Genomic DNA, 24,126 nt, shown 5'->3' with positions numbered 1-24,126 from the left:
AAACCTCCTGCAACTTACGGCTCAGCACACTGGCGTCAGAAGGTGAAGAAGATATTGAAACTACATCTAAAGCCGTAAATCTTTATTAATCTTAATGGAGAGTATTTCACTCTATAATCAGAACAGTATGTATTGGAATTATACTTTATTCATTTCAGCTATTATATCTATTTATAAATATTTAAGAAAGGTATAAGATGTGCGTGCAGTAAAATGTGCTTTATAATAAACCTAAATGATCATATAGGCCACTATAAGGAAAGTGTTACTTACTTTTTATTTGCCTCATCTAAAGAAAAAAGTGTCAACACAGTCCCGTTTCAATATCATTTAATCTTTCAAAAATCACACATTAGATGCAGTTTCACAGACATCCGATTCTCCAACCTGCTTTATACATGAAAATCATACTCGACTGTACACTTTTTATTTATGTGTGATACACTAGGCCCATTCTAGAAGAAGAATAGAATAATTAGTTTGGGGATTGAATTTTTTCCATTTGTTTCAGTTGTCTCTAAAATTGAGACATAAAGCAAAAAAAAGAGAAAGGAAACACACACTACAAATACTAAAGAGGGAAATAGACTGTTCTATTTTAAGGACAGAGTATCGCTAACAAGTCCCAATCAAATGTTGACAGTGTTTAGTCTTTTAATCAATCCTCAGAACAATATAAAGATGGAATGTTATGACTTCAGAGTCCTACTGATTCCCCTCGAACACTAAATGCAGCTTATTGACACAATCACCAGAAGGTTGCATCACGTGCAGCGTTTCCTCCGTTATCATATGCAGTCGAGGTGTTTGGACGGATAGGTTTGGTCCGATGTGGAATAGATCAAGTTGAGGTTATACATTTTCTAATTGATAAAACAATTCTTAAAAACATCAATTTCTTATCATAGTGGACGGTTACCCTAAATTAAAATTGCCGATTTCATTTTTTCTCTGACTGCGGTGGAGCAAAGAAACATGAACACAGAGGAAACACTGATCACATCGGTATCGGTAGTGTGGGTTAGTTTGTACTGTGCTTCAAAATGTCCACACCCTGTACGGTAATCAACAGTGAAAACAAAACTCCCGGTATATTTACGACGTGAGATCAAGGTATCAACATTTATTTGGAGCAGCGAAACAGTTTGGCTTGAACGTTTTTTTTTTTTAAAAGGTTTCCAACTGCTCTTTATATGATTCAACAGTGTGAACTCCATCCAGGTCATTTGAAATAGAGAAACAAAACATATCTTGTTTGACAGCTGCTGAGCGTGTCTAAATATTGAGGTGCAAATCAAACATGCCTGAGCTGGCTATCTGTATTACTACGAGCACGAAACATCTGGAAACACGGGCCGTCTCTGTCCTGCTCGTCGCTACAAAAAGAAAAGTGGAACACATTTACTGACAAGGGAACAAAATCAAAGCTTTCTAACCAGCAGCATTAAATTCTAGCAAGACGAGAGGAAAACAAAAAGGAGTGTGAAATCTTTCCCTTCAACTTCCAAACATTCAAGATACACATGTACAAGAAGGCCAATGTAAGGCAATGCTCATTTTTCCTAAAAACACGTGCAGGGTCCCACGACTCAAACGGTTATGATTCTGTCTATATAAAAATGGAAAAACAGACATTAACTATGAATCAAGCTAAAGCTTACTGGTTCAAATAGCTAAAACAATTTAAAAGACCAAACCCCGTTAATTATCATTTTGTTATGAATTTACATTTTATGGACTGACCTTCAAATTTGTTACTAAAAACCTGAGTTTGTTCAACTTGACAAACTGGAAAAAGCTAAACATACTTTCCTTAAACTGATGACACATAGTTATCAATAAGAATTTACAAAGCAAAAAGTTACGGATTAAAACATGCATTAAAAAAAAAAAAAAAAAAGACGGTCTTCAGTCAGATAAAGGAGTCCAGGAGTGAGAGTGTGTGTGTGTATAGATGAGGGTTTTGGTAAAACTCACCAATGAAAGGGCTTCATGTGCTTTGACACTAACAAACAGACCTCCTCTGGTTTCTGGGTAAAATATTCTGTTACAATAAATGTCTAGCTAACCACAAATCTGCAAACTATTTAAAAGCACAGTGTGATAGCACGCCTGATGACACAAAGACCCCCTTCAGGTAACACTAAGTAATCTCATTGCAGCCATGTTCCAGCCATCAGACCTCCACTCCATCCCTACCAATGAGCTGAGCGGTGTCGTCGTCATCGGTGTGAAGCCTGTACTCGGCCAAAGCAGCGTCATCACTTTCTGAGTCCGTGTCATCCGGGGCGGAGTGGTAGCCTTCATAACCCAGGATGGGTGAGTCGCAGAGTACGGGGGAGGCGAGGCACTGGGCAGTAGTGGTGGCTGAATAGGCCCCCGGGGTCCCCGAGGGAGACCCTGGGTTGGAGGGTCGAAGCAGAGGAGTGCGCTCCGTGTCTGCTCCGCCCTCCCGTCCTTCTTCCTCCCCGCGTCCTCCGGCTTCCCCCTCAGACTCGGACTCGGAGTGCTCCGTGGGGTTCCGAGTGACGCGCTGTTTGCACACGGGACAGGTCTTCTTGGTCTGCGTGAGCCACGGGTCCACACACTTGCAGTGGTAGGCTGACAAAGCAGAAAGAGTGGCAGTGAGCAACAAGGTCTGCAGTGCAGTAGGAACATTGGTAATTTGTATGATTTATGAACATTTTGATCACTTGGGAGTACAATATTGTACTTTTGAAGCTAAACTAGCTCGGGGAACAAATGTTGACGAGCAAGAAAGGGCACATTCATGAACATTGTGTTCAAATAGTACAAAAGCTTACAGCTACAAGTGTGGCAGATGTACACACTGCACTGTAACATACACAATAACTTGATAAGACCACATCAAATATTTACCATGTGAACAAGGTAAAACTCGCAGCTTGTCTCCTTCTTCATAATCATCCAGACAGATTGCACACACGTCATAGTCATCCCCTACAATAGAGGAGAAACGTTGTCAACAACTTTAATAATCCAAATTTAAGGGACACATTATCTATTTCGATTCTTGCGTGACATTTTGGCACAAGAACCTGTTCTGCAAGTAAAAAGCTCCACAGATCACAGAAACACTTCATAGACTTTAAATTCCCAAACAAAACGTTGATCATAGCAGTCGGGCCTTAATGTTCCTAAAAGCAATGTAGTAAAACGTTGCAATCTTGTTACCTTTGCAGAACCTGTGGGTTGGAATCCGCTTCAGTTGTTCCTTGGACAAACGATTTTTTCTCATCCTTTTTCTGTACTGCACACATCGTATAATCTGAACAAAACAAAAAGACAGTGTTGCTGATGATGTGAGAATTACACTGATACTCAACGTGCACGGATGGGTTTGGTTTTTTTGAGTTCCTGTAAGACGCCACTGGTCATAGTAAGTAAGTAAGAAGCTGTCACATCATATGCATACTTACCAAGACGACACACATCACAATAATGATCATGCCAACGACTCCAGTGAAGGGAATTAGGTAGTACGAGAGAGGAAAAGCAAACTCCGGCTTGAGGATCACATAGGCCCTGCAGAAACCAACATTACCATAAGCACCAAAAAGGGCACTACATCATGCATTGGTCCTAAACATTTAATGCTAAATAAAAAACAAATAAATAATAAGAAAAAAAACGTTGGAATGGTTTTACTTACCCTTGTTCCGGAATTATGAAATTCCTGAGAATTTGGGAGGCATAGTAGCTGGTGAATACAGACGGGATGTCAATCTCCTCTGCAATAGTGTCTGGAAAATAAAGAAAAAATATTGTACATTTTGCCATTTCAGTAAGATGTGGTGTGATTATGCAAGATTTTTTTAAATATGTGCAATTTATAAAAAGAGACGTACCATTGCTGTAGTTCATATTGAGCAGCTTGTCCGAGTACATGTTGTGAACGATCACAGCATTGTATCCAGCTCGCTGTGCGTGCAAGATCTGAAAAACAAGTTCCTCACTTTAGAGCAGCTCGCTTCACGGACACTAAAACATCTTCAAATGTCACTCAAACGTTACTGACCTTTATGTCAAAATTGCAGTCGTAGCGTCTGATGAGAGCGATGAATTTGGTGGTGTTGGCGTCAAAGGACGGTGGCAGTGGAGGAGGAGGGTCTATTGCTGTACAGCCATTAAGTGGACGGGACACCATCAAAACGCCCTTTTAAACACACACACACACAAAAAAAAGTCATTTTAAGGACTATGACCCGTGTTTTCATGTATGCACCCTTTCTCCAATACTCTGCTCTCACCATTAGTCCATCCTTAGGAAGAGGGGAACCAAAAAAGGCAGGCAGGTCCTCAAACAGCATGGAGGTCATATTGCTATAATGCTGCAAGAAAAAAAAAAAATACATAAGAACTCGCATAAACTCCAGGAGAATCTAAGGAATCATATTTATAGTCAAAGCTTGAAGATTACTTACAGCATAGATATAGGCCTGTGTGGGCGTGGGAACCAGTACGCTGCAGAAAACCACGACAAGGACACTCAGTCGAGCGCCTGCGCACCACACACCATGGTGAGCCATCCTCGGTCGCTTACAGTTGCACTAAACTGTGACAAAGATAGAACAGTAACACATCGCAATCTGGAGTGAGTAATCCGTCACAACCAGTGGGGGAATGCTTCAGGTTGAAGCTGACCTAGCAGTTTGGTTACAGCCCGGCATTAACATGCTAATGCAAATAGACAATCCAGGTGGTAAACCTTTGGAAACAGGCCAATGGTTATGTTAAAAAGGGAACCGTAAACTGGCTCCCCGATCTATTGTCATGGAGCAGCAGAGCAAACCTAAGCCACGTACTTTTAAAAGTGAATGCAATTCTGTTACTTTGTGAGAATACTAATGTCCTCTCAGGACTGGTGCATTGTTATGACTTTTAACTGTAGTCTGCACAGGTTTTGATCAATCATCTGCAAAACAATACCTTTCATTTTCTTATCTGCAGTTGGCCTAACAAATCACTCGAGTGGTTGTGGTCACGTGGAAAAGTTTAAACATTTGTGCTAAACTGAGATGATTTACTCTTAAAATGAAGTCTTGAACCAACCAACGTGTCTGGATCCTTGTTGTTAACCTGTTGATTATTTTGTTTACAACTCGAGGCAAACTCATTTTGGGTTATTGGAATCAATAACACTTAAGAAACGATTCTGCTCAATAACGCATCAACGTGTCAGAGAAACAGATACAGATTGTCAACAAAGCCGATTGCTCAAAAAACTAAAGAGAGAACCTCTTTGTTTCCTTTTGCAATTAGATCTGGAAAAAACTACAAAGGATGATCAACACAATAGAGTGCAATAAACTATTTGACCCCCGATCTTGTTATCACTGCTACTTTTAGCAGGTAAAGTAAGAGCAATCCTGGTAGTAAGGATGTTAACACAGAGATTATAGACATGTTCACGTGCTCTAGGGCCTGTCCCGTATGGAGCTACTTCGTGGCACTAGATAGCAATCAACCCAAAGTCCTGCCTCCTGTTTGTAACGTTACTAACATAAAAACACGCGGAAATCTACTGTTCGTATGTTTAATCAACGCAACACCACATGTTGTTGCAACTGCCTACGGGACGTTAGTGGAGGAATAATCTGCTGCGGTTGCTTTTCTTGCATTGCTAGTTATGTAGCATTAGCGAGCTAATGTTTTCTTCACACGTCCTGAGAAACATCACTGAGCTAACGTTACTGCTACTCCTGGCAGGCGATTAAGCTATAAATAGTTACGTTAAAAGGAGCTAGCCTGAAGCGCTGGGCTGTCATTAACATTCCGGTAAATTAGCGTTGTACACTAGATTATTGTCAACGCCCCACGCAAAATACAAAAGAACAATAGAGCATAACAAAAGTTATCGGGCTGGTGTTATTGTGTGTAACTTTAGTTAGCGACATACCTTGGTCTCTTGCCAATGTCGGCACCGTGAAGATTGCGATGTAGCGTTAAACCCAGTCGTCTCACCTGCGTTTCTCACATGCCACGGTGGAAAACCGATCAACGTTTAATGTGTTATTACTTAAAGCATCGAGCTACTTTCTCGATGCCCCTATCATCCCACTCAAGAACGACGAAGACAGGAAGGATTACCGCTAGCTGACGTTTGGCTAGTAGGCCTACGAGCAAAGAGCAGTTACGTATTCTTTGTAACATACACAGTTGGTAGTATATGAACCAACAATATGCGTGTTTACCGCAAAGGAGACACTTTGCCTGTGTGATCAGATGCGTTAGCCTGCGGTTAGGTTTGTTTGTTATTGCTTCTTGTTCCCAGGCTCTTCTTCGTGTTCTGCTGGCAGATTGACTCGCCAGCATAGTGGCCCACAGCGCCACCAGCGGCCACAAGAATGAACAGCAACGAACTGAGTGCCCGCGAGGCTTCATGTTCTCCGAAGTAAGCCATGCACAGTGCAAACACAATTCAAATTTACAATTTGAATTTACAATTCAAATAAACAGATTCCAATCATTCAGGCTCCTGTCTATACACCAGCAGCGACAGGTGACATGAGGGCATTTCCTGTTACTCAGGCAGTTGCAAAAGATTGGGCCCCTGATAGAATTCCTGTGGGGACAGTGAAATAAACTTTAAGTAACTATAGAAAAAAAATGAATAATGCCTGTCAATTAGGCTGTATTGACCATCTAGATTTACATGCTCCTCCTCGATGAAATTTGCAAGTTTAAATTGATGCAAAGTCGCGACAAACAGTGTTTCTATTCTCGGCTTTTGAAACTTTTAGTTGTCGATTTTGGAACAGACAAATTTAATGACACACACATTCATCATAGATGCTACTGTGTCTCAGGCAGGTTTAGAACCCTCTTCCTGATGTTGTTTCCTTAACCACTGAAGAAAATGCACCTTCATCATCCTGCAGAGAAACAAACACTGAAACATGTTCACACTCAAACATGTTCATCTTGACAAACTATCAAAGTCAAATTCTTCTCAGTGAGTCACTTCATAGCTCAGCAGGTAGACGGACTGATTCAAAGTCTGAAGGTTTTGGGTTTGACACCATCCTGCACAGTTTGTCTTTTCCTTCTGCTACTCCTTAAACAATGCAGATAATCCATTAAAAACCCTTAATAGGAAACATAGGATTGGCTCATGTTAAGAGACAGAAAAAACAACATTTATTGGTTAGGTTTTTTTAAAAACCTTAAGAGATAACTAAACAATATCATTTGATATATTGTCATACATTTATTTGACCAATTTTAATGGATTATAGTTTAAGGTTTTTAAGGGGTAACAATCCCTTATATGAACTTATGAGGACAGTTGTCTTCTTTTAAAGAAAAAAAAAGTGTACAATAAAAGGTCAAAATATGCATCAGCAGCAGCTGACAGGTTCAAACTTCTGAGCAGCTCTGAGTAACTTCAGCTGAGGTATGAGTCACTTCAGAAAGTTGATCAACTTTTTTTACTCTCCATCCTAAAAGAAGTGTCACTCCCACAACTTTTGTCCAGTTGGCATTGATTTCCTCCTTTCAGACGTTTTGATGAATTCAAGCTCTGATCAGTTCTGAGTATCTTCATGAAACAACCTTAATGAAACATCCCTCTGAGGGCTCCCTCTCTCACCTTCCATTCACAAAACTAAACTACTGAACAGCTGATATCCGCATTGATATCCTCATTGCACCACGTGACTCAATTACCATAAGTGACCAAAAAAGGTGTACAAAATGACACAGGCTATCCTTGGCTCCTACAGCTTTGTTTGGTTGTCTCTTAGGTCTTGTTTTTTAAACCCTTAAAAAGTAATGTTTTTTTCTGTCTTTTACAGTTTTTCTCAATTGTGTACACCCTCACATTCTCAGAACTCTACACACAAATCCAAAAACACGCACTCACATAAGACGAAAAATATGTATATTGTATGTAAAACACTAGTATAATTGCCTTATCAGGGACTTTTGTACATTAAAGAGTTACACTTACTACATATATGCAGTGTTCTGTTGTAAAATATTTTTGTAATCTGTTTTTATATTTAAATATAGAAATACAAAGATACTGGAATATGAACCAAAACATTTCCCCCCAAGTACTGTATACATCCCATACAATAAACAAAGCTGGATGTGTGACGTGTTCTACATACAGAACAAACAATTACAGTACAGATTTCTTACCCTACTGACTACTGGCTGCTGAGAGCAGTTCACTCTGTTCTCCACTAGAGTTTGCTACAGCTCAGTGTGTTGTTATTTTATGATTCAAAGTTTCTTTTCACATTTTCGATTCAGATGATATTAGATTTGTGTAAACTAGTATTCAGAATGCACGCAACAGATTGCATTAGTCTGAAAGAAGCTCTCAAAACATTAAAAGACTTGCATCAGGGTAAACAATAAATCAAAGCAAAACACGAATCATGTTTTAGGAGCATTGATTGTTTCTGACAGATCCTCGGATATCACAAGGCTGACACTGGAGCAGGATAAACGGTGTGAATCTCTGTCCAGTCGTGTCCATGATCACTGCATGCACAACCTGGTCTCACTCCCAACTCATCAAATACAGACGCTCAGAACAACTGACGTAGTATAAAAAGAAAGTTAGTCCACACAGAGTGGTTGTGAGGGGAGGTGAATGGGTCAAACACAAACACAGGGCTTCCGTCCAAGAGACAACAGTTTGTGTCCTGAGCAAAAGTAAAAGTAAAAGTGACATATTGCCACATAAATGAGTGGTCACCCGAGTTGTAAGTTATTCAAGTTCAATGACGCTCTTTTCCAAACCTAACTAAGTGCTTTTGTTGCCTGAATATAACTTCCCGTAAATACGGAAATTTATTTTTTAAAGACACAATGCATGTAACGAGTGAAAACTGTTGCACGCGGTCCCTGACATGTCCAAAGCTGACGCTAGAGGGGTAAGCTTCACAGTTTGAAGCTTAGGGCCAGTGACCAAGCATCAGTATCTGACGTGTTGGGAGTGAGAATGTGTTTGCAAACAAGGCAGTATTACCTTTGTAAGCACTCTTGTTTGTTCGCATCGTGCATCCGGCCACATTCTATTCTTGTAACGGGAATTGTATCCTTGTCCTGTGCTTTGTTTTGCACTTTTGTTCAATAAAGTTTATATTTTTCAATCAAAAAAGTTCAATTATCAATCAAATTCAATTGCAGATGTCTGATTGTATGTAAAGCAGCTGTACAGTAAAGTGATGGATTTGATGCAGCCATCATTGCTGTAGGGCAAGTTAGACAGTTAGAGCCTCGACTATTCTATCCTTTCTCAACTCATTTAAGTCAGATGTGCCCTAAATACAAGAGTGTGGCCTCTTTTTTTAAATTACTACAGAGAGTGGGAGGAGTTATGGCCACAAAACATCGATATGGAGTGGATCAAAAACCGTCCAGTCATGGCGAAGGCAAATTATATTTATGGGAAAAGATTTTAACCTTTGATGGCTCTAACAATAAAAATGTCATGACCTGCAGTTCCACATGCTAAATAGGGCCCCATTAGCTGTTGGGGGAGATTATAATTGTATTTTAAGCAGGAATGATAGGAAAAGAACAGTTGGCAAAACATCTGTGTTATTACAGGAATGCTGAACACTATGAATCAACTAAATGAATGTATGGATGCAGATAGTTCATAAGCAATGACACATCGTTATAAACCTCCCCTGAGGCTACATCCACACTAAGAAAGTGAGTCAGCTCCCAGAGCTAGTTAGTACAGACCATGACCCATAGGATCCCACTGCACCCTTTCATAATCATGTCACTAAATGATGCAAGAATAAATATGCATTTATGCAATGGAATTATGTAAAAATACATTCTTGTTGAATGCAAATAGAAATGTCATGTGGACTTATAAAACTCACACACAATTATTTTTCTTCCTCCTTTTAGGGCTTTTCTGCAATCCTTTTCTAGCCTTCAGCTGCAGCCATCTTTAGCAATACAACTCAACGAACATGGATGGTTATGGTTGCTTTCATCAAAACCTCTTATGGACTATTTTGCAAATGCAATTAGAGTAGCGAGTGAACTTGACTGAAGTCAGAGTTATATTGTTGGTTTACATCTAAGATCATGAACTGATGGTGAATGATAAAGATCAACCACTGGTCCTTTTGCACAGCAGGGATTGCAATGCACTCTGAGCCATTGGCCTGTAAAGAATGCAGCTCTAACTCGTCTCTTATTGTCTCTTGTGCATCCTTGAGCTCTTCTTCCAAAAAAACATGCATCACATTTGTTTTCTATTATTCAGACAAGTAAACCAAAGTTACATGTAAAAAATACAAAACAAGCAAGGAAATTGAATGTAATTTTTTACTCCACCTCAGCCATTTCAACTGCATTAAAAGCGACAAAAAAACTACAAGCAGTTAATTTAATATTCCAAAGTCCACCCTGTTACATCAGCGTTCAAATCTAAATATGATCATTTACAACAGCGTCGTCTGTCAGTCTCATCTTGATGCTTTACAAGTCTGCCAGAGTAGCTGAATGACATTTTTCAGGACTGCAAAGAGGGACCAGGCATTCATTCCTATCTCAAGGCATTCGGCTCTCATAGAAAATGAGACACACAGCACCTGGGAATAAACAAGTAACAACGTCTTACAATCAGCATCAGCAAATATATATATTAACATTTTGCACCTGAACATCAAAACTTACAAGAAGCCTTTTCCGCAGCCCAGAGGTCCAAAGAACAGTTCTGTAGGGAGGCAAACCTTTCTACACACTCCACTTAGACTGGGGCAAGACCAAGGAAAGGATGCAGCCTCATTCTCCACAACTGTAATGATGAGAAACATCGAAGCTATGTTTAATATCAAATCATTTTGCAGTAAAATGATGAATAATCTCTGGAAGCATAAACGGGCAGATTAGTGCGACAAAAAAACGTGCAAAGATGTTTCATTGAGACTTACCGTTAAGCAGCAACACAACCAAGAGCGCCAAAACAACCATGCGATAACAAGACATCCTTGGGTCTGATACTGTTGCTCCAAAATGAGGATTAGGCCCAGGTCCGCTTGTATTTTGGTCAGTGGGGTGGAGTGAAAGATAATTTGAAGCAGCATACTGGTCACTTGGTTTTTATATTACAGAGTTACAAGAATCCTAAAGAGAGCATGCGTTTCTTAATCACATTTAAGAAACTTGCAGCACTGTGCCAAACTCGTGACCACATGTTTGTCATGAGACAAGAGACAAACATTCCCAAGAAGCTGCTTGTTTTCCATCTGATTTAAAACCCATGCACATATTTAACCCTCATTGCTTTTTGAGATTTAGGACATAGGCTCCACTTACAACTTCAGCGAAGTACAATCTGTTTTTGTGGAGGAGAGCGCATGTGTAGAGGAGAGCATTTTGTAAACAGCATTAGCATCTACATTTCAGGTTCAGCATGTGAAACCTTCCCAGAAAGAATCATCATCATCAAATATGCTCAGTTTCTGTCTGTGTGTACATGTTAACACAAATTCACTGCAATAAATAAAAGCGATGAGAACTGCACCATCGGAGACCTATAACAGGGCTCAAGAAGCAAGGGCGCTGGAGAAAGCCAAAGCTACTTGGGTTCAGTTAAGATGCGCCATTCCTTTGGAGACAGCAACTAACGACACTTACAGTATATGATGCGCAACTTCCTCACCATCGCCAACGCCCTGGATGTTCAACCCTGCAAGGCCCCCATAACACAGGCCACCACCTCCCTTGTCAGTGGATTATTCATGGTACTAGCAGGGTGTGCATGCAAGGCTGAGCCCACTAACTAATTGCTCTGACTATGTCAAACAGTTGTCCCCCAATAACTCAACGTGCTGACATCAAGATTGGCCGCTCGAGTTCGCCAACTTGAGGACTGTGGCCTTTAATTTAGCCAATGGTTACTTTGAGGCCTCCTTTGAGGGTCGCAAATTGACCATTAAAATAGTGCCGCATTTAGTTAATCAAGTTATGATGAAGTCTGATTTTGAGCAGCAGTCACTGCCTCAGTGTTGAGACACAGTACTTTTGGTTAGAAACAAATCGAACGCAACAAAACCACTAGGAATCGCTGACACCTCAGACTGCCACGAATTATCAAACCAAATCCAGAATACCACTGCTTCCACTAATATTGTTTCTGTTTAGGGTCACCAGTGAAGTAGAGGAGCTGCATCTGAATGGAGTTGTATATCACACATAAAATACTAGTCTACAAGGTTTGGCTACCATCTAAGGCAGCCATACAAGGTGCCACATGCTCAACAGGGTGTAAACAAATACGCATTCACACATACACACACATGCTCCGGGAGCAATTTGGGGTTCAGTGTTGGGTACAGTATCTTGCCCAAGGACACTTTTTCATGCGTCTGGAGGAACTGGGGATCCAACCGCCGATCTTCCAATAAATTGTCAACCCGCTCTTCCTCCTGAGCCACAGCCACCAGTAAACGTAAATAAAATAAATTTGTCACCACAAAACTTCAGGTGTAAGTCTGATCGGGATTTCAAAAGATACACAGAAATAAATGTCTGAACAAATTATCGGTGCGATTTGCCTTAGCTCCAAGGTCACGGCCCCTCGGACAGTTTCATCAGTGTTGCATCAGTGTTCTCCGAAGGGAAGTCATCAGTGTTTTTCCTCTCATCCCTCGTCTCTATTCTCAAGGTGCTGTCCAAAGAGGTCCCACCTGACATGTGGCAAAACAATGTTGTCTAATTGCTTTGGACAAATAACCTCTAATGAGTGTGTCTATGCACTTATGGCTTACATCATCGCTGCTGAAAAAATACATTCTTAAGGCATTTGTGGTATTTGAATTAGCGGTAGATTATATAGTGATTTATCTGATTGGTAGAGGTCAAACAGAAAAGCTTCGAATTTTAGGGAAATTTTAACATTTGGAACACAGTAAAACAAAAGTACGACAACAAAATATGACATTTTCAACACAAGATGCTGATATTCAAGACTGCAAAGAGCTGTTACACATAAATAAACATATCACTTTGACACCACACTTTCCTTTTCTGCTACAGAGTCAGGCATGAATGTCTAGCAGTCATTTTTGTAACTAAACACATTGTGAAATGCTTTGTAGTGCAAAGTCTCACAACTGCCTGGCTCAGTCCTCTAGTTTTGGGAGGCCTTGTCTTGCCTGAATGGATGGAAAGGCCAGATATTAGTTCTGGTGAAGCTCTTCCTTAATGGCATCAGTGGAGGAATTCAGGTTTATTGCCATCAGTGCTGCATTTGTTGGGATGGCAGCTGTACTCTTTAACTGAACTATTTTTTGTCCCGGTTAACCTCCGATGCAACTCGAAGCTTTCTAATTTCCCTCTCACAGGTGATTGGTAAAATACCAGCATTGGTTGTGTCTAGTGTGTGCTTTCACATGTTTTGCAGAAAGCACAGCCTTCTCACTTGGAGTATGACTGCAGCGGCAGCCATCTTTGAGGCCATGCTGTGCCCTAATGTTTGCCTCTAGTTTTTCTTTTCTTTTTGGACCCCTTTTGGTCTGTAGACAATTTGGGGTACTGTTACTTTAGCAGAACTTGATGCCACTCTCTGATTGTCTGGTAAAGGTTGAGTTGTGAGTTTTTTTCTTGGATTAAACATGGAAATTGGTATTTCACATCTGGGTAGCATCAGAAAAGTGTTACAGGCCACAAGTAATGGCTGGTTTACACACATACACAAACACAGGGGAGGTGGACTGCTGCAACGGGCACTTTGGTAACTGTGGTAACAAATGAATAACACGCCACTGGTCTACTGTGAGCAATGTCTAATAAAGGCAGACCAAACCTGAAGCTGCACACGCTGCGTAGAGACGATGGTCATGCAGGTAACTCAAGAGAGAGAGAGAGAGAAGACTAACTGTTTGTTTCTGTACTCTGAACCAGTCACTAATCACTAAGTAAGGACATATTATAGTTTCTAATTACATTGGTTAATAAATGTTTGCTTGCCTGGTGACTTTAGGCTCAAATGCTTCATAAAAACTGTCAATTTTGGTGTAAATTAGGTGATGTTTGCTGCCAACCACTCATTAATACCATGTTCAAAGTACTTTTCCTGTTCACAAAATGTGTGTCATAATGCATCATCTTCTGGCAAGTGAAATTGTATTACATTTCAACATGTCTTTCTTTTCAGAATTGAAACATGGACAATACAACAGTTCTAACATTCACAATGACTGCATACACTGTCATGGAAAACTACAAACATGGGCTGTTCACTATGTTCCTCCTGCTCTACTGTATTACTATCATTTTGAATTCACTGCTCATTACTGTCATACACCAAAACAAAGCGTTGCATCAACCTATGAATGTGTTCATATGTATGTTATCCATCAATGAAATATATGGCAGTACTTCGTTGTTACCTGCAATTATGGTTGTGCTCATGTCCGAGACGCATGAAGTAATTGTGAAGTGGTGTATGGCTCAAGTCTATTTCCTACACACATACGCAGCTGCTGAGTTTTTAATTTTTGCTGTTATGGGTTATGACAGATATGCTGCCATATGTTTCCCACTACATTACCACAGCATCATGTCTAATTCCAAGGTAGGCATGCTTGTTGCATTAGCAGGCCTATACCCACTCATTGCGTTTGCATGTTTTTACTCACTAACCTTGCAGCTGAGCTTCTGTGGAAAAGTCATGTCAAAATTATACTGTGTGAACATGGAGCTGGTCAAAAATGCATGTTCAAATGATAGCCAATTGTACATAAGTAGAGTGGGACTTGTAATTCTTCCGTTGTTTATTGTGCCTCAGGTAGTGATGATTGCTTTCTCTTATGTGAAAATTTCACGAGTGTGTATGAATTTATCAAGAGAGTCCCAGAGAAATGCTCTTAAAACATGTATCCCACATTTGTTGTCTTTGCTAATCTACACCATCGGTTTATTATTTGAAATGATGCAAACTAGATTTGACATGATTCGTGTTTCTTTTGAGACACGAATCTTCATGTCCCTGTACTTTGTCATCATTCCATCTATTGCCAACCCGGTGCTGTATGGACTCGGTACTCAAATAGTAAGAGTTCAGATACTGAATCTGTTTGTTAGATACAAGATCCTGCCAACAAACTTAGCAAAGGCGGTGATTGTAGCTTAAATACAGACTAACCTATTACATATTGTAGTGACATTTATAATTATTCGTGCTTCAGACGCTATACTGAGGGCAAAACTCTTTCATATTAAAATGTGTTACAACATTTCTTAGTCATGTTTTTCATGAAGTGGTTCCTCTCCCATGGCCTTCTGGGTTCCCTCAACCTTTTTCTTGCCTTGGAGTCTTTACCTTTATTTTTATGATGCTAAAGATAAACTAAATTAAACATCTTGTGACTCAAAGCCGTGGTTCAGATTTGGAAGTGATAAAAAGCCACATTTGTAAGCACTTGAATATATGATATACTATTGTGTTAACTGATATTTATGGTAGTAAACACTTCTGTGTCAGAAATAAATGAAATATGTGTACAGTATATAATATTTCATTGTACAGGATTGCATTACTTTGTCGCATTTATAATGCATGATTGTGCACAGACATTATCGACCCTCCCCTTACTTTGTCTTGTACTAAGTTTAACATTATATTGTCAAAAGCTTTTTTTAGACCTTTAATAAGAAAAGGCAGACCGTTTTAAAGACTGGCAGACCTAACACAAACAATTGGAATCCTTTGTCCTCCAAATTTCATGAGTCATTTCTCATAACATTTGCTTATAATTTGTTGCACTGCATTCGTGTGTTAATTAAAATTGTGCACTGTACCAGTTTGCTTTATCATTAATGTCAACAGAAATAAATCTGAATATCATAAGAATAGATGTGTGTTTGAAGAGGAAAGACATAATCAAAACTATATTTTGTTTGAGCATCCAGTTGTTCAACAATGAAAAGGTTATTTAAAATGACCTGTAGCCGCAGTTGATCGAGTTGAATGAGATCTTAATTTGCCAAACAACTGTTTTAATCCTCTAAAATCAATTGTATGCAGGTTTAGTGTCACACTGAAAGCTTTAAAACTGCAAAAACAGTTTCAGCACAAGGCATGTCTTTTATTTATGCTGTATTCATAATTTAGTAAAATTGGTCCTTTACCCGTCCTATAGTTGCATCTTAAAGCCTAATTTGCAATGTCTGACAAAGCCTGCCATCAAGCATTATGGTCCAGGAGGTTTAACACTCTCATGCACTGTTGGCATCAGGTACTGCCAAGTTTTCAAGGTTGTTGCATGTTTGTCACTGAACAAGTCTAAACAGTCTGCAGTAACCTTTGCAGCAGCTGCAGCTGTCTCAGAAAACATATCACACTAACAAACTGAAGGTAAAGCTAACATACATTTCCTAACCATTTAGTATTATTCATATTATAAAATAATGAATGAAGCAACAATACACTGCACACATCCCAAACGTAATTCAGAGCCAAGTGGAGTGGCAATTGAAATTCAGACAGGGAGGGAAGAGAGGAAAAAGAGAAAACACACATTGTCAAATTATTTTCGAAGCTAGTATTCGATAGTCACTCAGATTCAATAAATCCATTTCAAATATGACATGTGGATAAAAACTACAACCAAGAATTTATAGCACTGGAACTGGATTCAAGGAGAGAGTATGCTGTCAAAATATTTTAAAACACCCAAATTATATGATTGCACTAAATAATACAGACAAAGTATTCAATATTTGTTCATCTTTATGGTTACTTTTGTATTCATGTTAGTGACAGTGAGTGAGAAAATGTATTGAAAATTGACTGAGTGCTGGATCACATCGACGTCTACTCGTGTGGTCTTTGCCTCCAAAGACCTCCAAAGACTGCTTCCTGATCCTGCCTGGACAGCTCCTCACTCCTGTAGGGGTCCTGGAAAGGACCCTGTCGATTCCATATTTCTCCTGGTGAACTCCATTATATTACAGTCATTTAGCTGACGCTTTTATCCAAAGCGACTTACAATTCAGATGCTATCATAGGCACAGCTATAGGTGCAAATTTGGGGTTAAGTGTGTTGTTCAAGGTCACATTGATATACAACCAGTGGTGCCGGAGCCGGGGTTTGAACCGCCAACTCTCTGATTGAAAAACGGCCCTGCTCTCCACTCAGACACAGTCTACCTCGACTTCAACACTCACATGGGCAATGACGGAGAAACCTGGTGGGGGGGTGATTGGGCGGAACGACTTTCCCGATCTGAGGCCGAGTGGTGTCTCGCTAATGGAGTTCTGTGCTAGCCACGGTTTGGCCATAACAAACACCATGTTCGAACCTAAGGTGGCTCATAAGTTTACCTGGTACCAGAACACCTTAGGCCGGAGATCTATGAAAAACTTTGTAATCATATCATCTGATCTGTGGCCGTATGTCTTGGACACTCGGGTGAAAAGATGAGCAGAGCTGTCAACTGATCACCACCTGGTTGTGAGTTGGATCAGATGGTGAGTGAGCCGGCTGAAAAGACGTGGCAAGCCCAAGCGTGTAGTGAGGGTGAACTGGGAACGTCTGGCGGAGGACCCTGTTCGGGAGGTCTTTAACTCACACCTCCGGAAGAACTTCTCACAAATCCCGAGGTTGGGGACATGGAATCCGAGTGGACCATGTTCAAAGCCTCTATTGTGGACGCGGCCTCTAGGAGTTGTGATCGGAAGATCATCGGTGCCTGTCGTGGCGGCAACCCTAGAACCCGATGGTGGACACTGGAGGTGAGGGAAGCCGTCAAGCTAAAGGAGGCCTTTTGGGCCGGGTTGGCTCAGGGGTCTCCTTAAGAAGCTAAGAGGTACCGGCAGGTCAGAAGGGCAGCAGCTGCGGTGGTCGCGGATGCTAAAACTTGGGCAACGGAGGAGTTCGGGGAGGCCATGGAGAAGGACTTTCGGCTGGCCTCAAGGAGGTTCTGGCAAACCATCTGACGGCTCAGGAAGGGAAAGCCGGGCCTACCCCAGGCTGTTCTCATTTTTCTTTTCTTTTTGGACCCCTTTTGGGCTGTGGACAATTTGGGGTACTGCTACTTTAGCAGAACTTAATGCCACTCTGATTGTCTGGTAAAGGTTGAGTTGTGAGTTTTTTCTTGGATTAAACATGGAAATTGGTATTTCACATCTGGGTAGCATCAGAAGAGTGTTATAGGCCACAAGTAATGGCTGATTTACACACATACACAAACACAGGCGAGGTGGACTGCTGTACAACGGGCACTTTGGTAACTGTGGTAACAAATGAATAACACGCCACTGGTCTACTGTGAGCAATGTCTAATAAAGGCAGACCAAACCTGAAGCTGCACACGCTGCGTAGAGACGATGGTCATGCAGGTAACTCAAGAGAGAGAGAGAGAAGACTAACTGTTTGTTTCTGTACTCTGAACCAGTCACTAATCACTAAGTAAGGACATATTATAGTTTCTAATTACATTGGTTAAGAAATGTTTGCTTGCCTGGTGACTTTAGGCTCAAATGCTTCATAAAAACTGTCAATTTTGGTGTAAATTAGGTGATGTTTGCTGCCAACCACTCATTAATACCATGTTCAAAATACTTTTCCTGTCCACAAAATGTGTGTCATAATGCATTTATCTTCTGGCAAGTGAAATTGTATTACATTTCAACATGTCTTTCTTTTCAGAATTGAAACATGGACAATACAACAGTTCAAACATTCACAATGACTGCATACACTGTCATGGAAAACTACAAACATGGGGTGTTCACTATGTTCCTCCTGCTCTACTGTATTACTATCATTTTGAATTCACTGCTCATTACTGTCATACACCAAAACAAAGCGTTGCATCAACCTATGAATGTGTTCATATGTATGTTATCCATCAATGAAATATATGGCAGTACTTCGTTGTTACCTGCAATTATGGTTGTGCTCATGTCCGAGACGCATGAAGTAATTGTGAAGTGGTGTATGGCTCAAGTCTATTTCCTACACACATACGCAGCTGCTGAGTTTTTAATTTTAGCTGTTATGGGTTATGACAGATATGCTGCCATCTGCTTCCCACTACATTACCACAGCATCATGTCTAATTCCAAGGTGGGCATGCTTGTTGCATTAGCAGGTCTATACCCACTCATTGTGTTTGCATGTTTTTACTCACTAACCTTGCAGCTGAGCTTCTGTGGAAAAGTCATGCCAAAATTATACTGTGTGAACATGGAGCTGGTCAAAAATGCATGTTCAAATGATAGCCAATTGTACATAAGTAGAGTGGGACTTGTAATTCTTCCATTGTTTATTGTGCCTCAGGTAGTGATGATTGCTTTCTCTTATGTGAAAATTTCACGAGTGTGTATGAATTTATCAAGAGAGTCCCAGAGAAATGCTCTTAAAACATGTATCCCACATTTGTTGTCTTTGCTAAACTACACTATCGGTTCATTATTTGAAATTATCCAAACTAGATTTGACATGACTCGTGTTTCTTTTGAGACACGAATCTTCATGTCCCTGTACTTTGTCATCATTCCATCTATTGCCAACCCGGTGCTGTATGGACTCGGTACTCAAATAGTAAGAGTTCAGATACTGAATCTGTTTGTTAGATACAAGATCCTGCCAACAAACTTAGCAAAGGCGGTGATTGTAGCTTAAATACAGACTAACCTATTACATATTGTAGTGACATTTATAATTATTAGTGCTTCAGATGCTATACTGAGGGCAAGTACAGTATATAATATTTCATTGTACAGGATTGCATTACTTTGTCGGATTTATAATGCATGATTGTGCACAGACATTATCGACCCTCCCCTTACTTTGTCTTCTAGTAAGTTTAACATTATATTGTCAAAAGCTTTTTTTAGACCTTTAATAAGAAAAGGCAGACAGTTTTAAAGACTGGCAGACCTAACACAAACAGTTGGAATCCCTTGTCCTCCTAATTTCATGAGTCATTTCTCATAACATTTGTTATAATTTGTTGCACTGCATTCGTGTGTTAATTAAATTGTGCACTGTACCAGTTTGTTTTGTCATTAATGTCAACAGAAATAAATCTGAATATCATAAGAATGTATGTGTGTTTGAAGAGGAAAGACATAATCAAAACTATATTTTGTTTGAGCATCCAGTTGTTCAACATTGAAAAGGTTATTTAAGATGACCTTTAGCCGCAGTTGATCGAGTTGAATGAGATCTTAATTTGCCAAACAACTGTTTTAATCCTCTAAAATCAATTGTATGCAGGTTTAGTGTCACACTGAAAGCTTTAAAACTGCAAAAACAGTTTCAGCACAAGGCATGTCTTTTATTTATGCTGTATTCATAATTTAGTAATATTGGACCTTTACCCGTCCTATAGTTGCATCTTAATCTTAAAGCCTAAATTGCAATGTCTGACAAAGCCTGCCATCAAGCATTATGGTCCAGGAGGTTTAACACTCTCATGCACTGTTGGCATCAGGTACTGCCAAGTTTTCAAGGTTGTTGCATGTTTGTCACTGAACAAGTCTAAACAGTCTGCAGTAACCTTTGCAGCAGCTGCAGCTGTCTCAGAAAACATATCACACTAACAAACTGAAGGTAAAGCTAACATACATTTCCTAACCATTTAGTATTATTCATATTATAAAATAATGAATGAAGCAACAATAAACTGCACACATCCCAAACGTAATTCAGAGCCAAGTGGAGTGGCAATTGAAATTCAGACAGGGAGGGAAGAGAGGAAAAAGAGAAAACACACATTGTCAAATTAATTTCGAAGCTAGTATTCGATAGTCACTCAGATTCAATAAATCGATTTCAAATATGACATGTGGATAAAAACTACAACCAAGAATTTATAGCACTGGAACTGGATTCAAGGAGAGAGTATGCTGTCAAAATATTTTAAAACACCCAAATTATATGATTGCACTAAATAATACAGACAAAGTATTCAATATTTGTTCATCTTTATGGTTACTTTTGTAGTCAGGGTTAGACCGGGGCATGAAAATAGCAGTGGCGGGCAGTGGATTTTATACCTGGGCCTTCAGTGCTGTTCTACACTTCTAATAACCTCATTATGACGTCACAGCTACGGGTTATTATTTGTTTCATGTAAAAGCCGCATATTCACATAACACTGCGACATTTGAGAAATGAAAAAATGTTACATGAAGTTCAACACCTATCATACAAAACACGAAATCCAGAGTGCAGATACATGAATACGAGCATGACGGGACGCTGCGTCATTACCGGACAATACAGTCCAAATCAGGGGTGCCCAATACGTCGATCGCGATCGCGGAGGTAGTGCCGGTAGATCGCATGCCATTCTTTTCTAACACACGGGTCACCACATATGCACAGTGAGCCGCGCAAGCTACTGCAAAACTCCGTGAGCTAATTAGTCAGCCTGATGCAGCAGCACCCCCCCCCCGTTCGTCGGTTGCCGCTCCTCTTACGATCAGCAGCACCCACCATTCAAATATTATTCATAAAAACGCCACGATAGACAAGTGAACAGTAGAGGTAAACAAACGAAGTTCACTTACCAAATGCAGTCTATCCTCCTTTCTTTGTTGACAAAGAGTGTAATCCCAGTACAACAGTTCCAGTAAGAAGTCCTTCTCAATTCATCGACGCCAGTCGAGCCTATAACTGGGGAGCAGTTATATTTCGCAGATGGTAGTCGGTCTTCCACCGCCGGTGGTCGTCTTCGGCCGTGGACCGGCCGTGGACCGGTGAAGGGCGGGCCGCGGTTGTGGAGCTGAATTCCCTGCGAACGTGGTGGTTGAGTTGTAGATCCACTCGAGTGTCTCCAAAAGTACCGACGCTCAGTTAAAATGAAACACATTCCCAGCCATAACATGTGCAATGCTTCTCCGATGCTGCATACAAATCCTTTTTCTGGCTGGTCAGGGCTGCTAGCTGTGGGGTCGTTTCTTACTGTCCAGTTTGTTCAGAAATGTCCTTGAGAAAAGCGTTTCCAGTAACTCCGCCACTAAATCCGTTTCTCCTCCTTCCGCCATTTGATATTAAAAAAACAAAGCTAGGTAAAATGTCTTTCAAATATTTCCACTTGAACTCTGTCTGCTACAACCAAAGCTCTGCTGCTAGCAAACATGTTTCGCGGGCACATAGTCACGTGCCCGCCCACTGACCAATCACAGCACACTCTGCACCTTGCCGGAGAGAGGCATCAAGCTGCAGTAATGCTGATGTAACTAGGCCTGCCAACGCTCTGGTGCGGCCATGAATCTCAAACTAAAGATCTGATTGGTTGAATCAACAATATCGTCCCCATTCAACTTAAACTGCACATGGCAGCACTGGGTGAGTCTGCAGACTGGGGCCTCTCTTCTTACTTGAGACACAGAGGTGAAATCTGATTGGATAAAAGCTCTACTTAAAACAAGCTGCACTGGAAGCAGAGCAACTGAGGAGCACAGTAGCTGTGCAATGAGAAAATAAGATAATGGGAAAAATATTTTTATAAATTACAATACATATAAGAAAAAATTAAATGTATTTAAGAAAAAATATTAAATTATAAAATAGCTATAACTTTGTGATTCTGTTTAGGCCAGCAGAGAAGGCTTTGCAGGCCCTGACGGCCCGCCACTGGAAAATAGTGACAGTGAGTGAGAAAATGTATTGAAAATTGACTATACATGAGGATTTCAGCTTGTTTGGATGACCTTCTGTGCAGTAAAAAAACTGAAGGCTTATTGGCCTGTGATCAGAATCTCTGATCAGGGTTTGACCTCTCTGCGTCCAGAGTCTCCTGCAGCACACGATGTCAGAGGGCTGAAGGGCATCATTCCAGGGCCTAAATTTGAAGTGACGTAACTAGCTGGTTGTGTTAATGGGGTAAACTTTGAGACAAAACTGAAATAATTCATATATTAATATCTTGTGTTAGTGTGTTGGCTGTGTGCAGGCCTGAACATGTTTAACAAAGCTGGACACAGTTTTTAATTCACAATTTTAGTTTGTATTAGCTAATTCCCTGTGCCCCATGTGTTGTATTCTTTGTTGTCTATTTATGGGAGAATGTGCAGAGAATGTAAAGATTCAATAGAAAGAATAAAAAGACACTCTAGGACACCTTGCAATAATCAGGATACTCATACAGTATGTATACAACATTTTATGTGATTTCTCATCATGATTTGTGCAAACTATTGTTTGTCAACAGAGGCATGTGTAATAACATAAAAACGTAAACGTTACTGTAGCTTACAGCTCTTCCTCTCACACTGAATCTTCCCACACATACTCCTGGTAACCAGAACCACTGGCTATTATCCAGGAATTCACAGTTAACCTTTCTAACATCTAAATGCACTAATTCAAAGGCAATGTTGTGCTGCATGTGCCGTTTCAGCCTTGAAGACAGCTGTACATGTCTTAGAAGCAGAGGCCATCATACAGGCCATGACAAGGTAAAGATGTGTCTTCTCTTTGTGTTAGGTATATGTGTGAACCTTGCATGATTCAGTTGTACAGTTATTATTGTTGTGTCTGGAGTGAACCTTACATTACAGCACTGCAGTTATCCACTGTTTTAAAGTCACCTCTCTGCATATTAAACCAGTTGAAGTGGAACAATGTATTCCCGTTTCACTCAAACAGGTTTACTTTTTGTAAATATGAGATTCCATAATTTATATTTGTGCACATACTTACACTGTTTCCTGTGTTGATCCTCTTCTGTGTTAATCTTTGTGAATCAAAGGCAATCATATACACTGATTGCCTGTGTATTATATTTACACATTATCATCTTTTGTCTAAAAATAGTAATCTAAAATGTGATTATGAGACAAAACATTTAACAACGGGTCTTACTTCAGTGTGCCCATGCCATACTTTATTCAATAAAAAAGTAACGTAGCTACAATTTGGCACACTTGTGCAATGTCAGTCAATTTCCAATGGCATGGTAATGTGTTTTAGTTATACAAAGCATGCTTGTACATTAAACACTTAATAAATACAGTTATTCCTCTTAACACTTAAAAAAAATCATCTTCTTGCAATTTTAAGGGGCAAATTGTAAAATAAGTGTCAAAAACACAACGCGGTGAAGGAAAGGGTCGACACCAGTACTCTCCAGACCGAACGCACTTTGAAATACAAA

The 24,126-nt window shown here is 40.2% G+C and overlaps 3 protein-coding genes across 3 annotated transcripts; 2 read left to right on the top strand and 1 right to left on the bottom strand.

Moving 5' to 3' along the window:
- Positions 1–315: 315 nt before the first annotated feature.
- Positions 316–6,279, bottom strand: rnf167 (ring finger protein 167). Its single transcript, XM_079172210.1, has 10 exons — positions 5,921–6,279; positions 4,446–4,576; positions 4,272–4,352; positions 4,040–4,177; positions 3,870–3,957; positions 3,674–3,764; positions 3,441–3,546; positions 3,196–3,289; positions 2,881–2,961; positions 316–2,601 (listed from the first exon to the last, which is right to left on the bottom strand). The coding sequence occupies exons 2-10, from the start codon at positions 4,548–4,550 to the stop codon at positions 2,177–2,179; spliced, it is 1,209 nt and encodes a 402-aa protein (XP_079028336.1). The 5' UTR covers positions 4,551–4,576; positions 5,921–6,279; the 3' UTR covers positions 316–2,176.
- Positions 6,280–14,173: 7,894 nt separating this feature from the next.
- Positions 14,174–15,142, top strand: LOC306704584 (olfactory receptor 52D1-like; the record flags this gene model as incomplete). The annotated part of the gene is made up of 1 exon (XM_079170993.1): positions 14,174–15,142. The coding sequence occupies one exon, from the start codon at positions 14,174–14,176 to the stop codon at positions 15,140–15,142; it is 969 nt and encodes a 322-aa protein (XP_079027119.1).
- Positions 15,143–18,671: 3,529 nt separating this feature from the next.
- LOC306704784 (olfactory receptor 52D1-like) lies at positions 18,672–19,640 on the top strand (the record flags this gene model as incomplete). The annotated part of the gene is made up of 1 exon (XM_079171302.1): positions 18,672–19,640. The coding sequence occupies one exon, from the start codon at positions 18,672–18,674 to the stop codon at positions 19,638–19,640; it is 969 nt and encodes a 322-aa protein (XP_079027428.1).
- Between the last annotated feature and the right edge of the window lie 4,486 nt (positions 19,641–24,126).

The sequence above is a fragment of the Pholis gunnellus genome (assembly GCF_910591455.1).
Source record: "Pholis gunnellus genome assembly, chromosome: 13".
Taxonomy (NCBI): domain Eukaryota; kingdom Metazoa; phylum Chordata; class Actinopteri; order Perciformes; family Pholidae; genus Pholis; species Pholis gunnellus.
The sequence above is the reverse complement of the archived record's forward strand: the minus strand, read 5'-3'. Positions and strand labels throughout refer to the sequence as shown.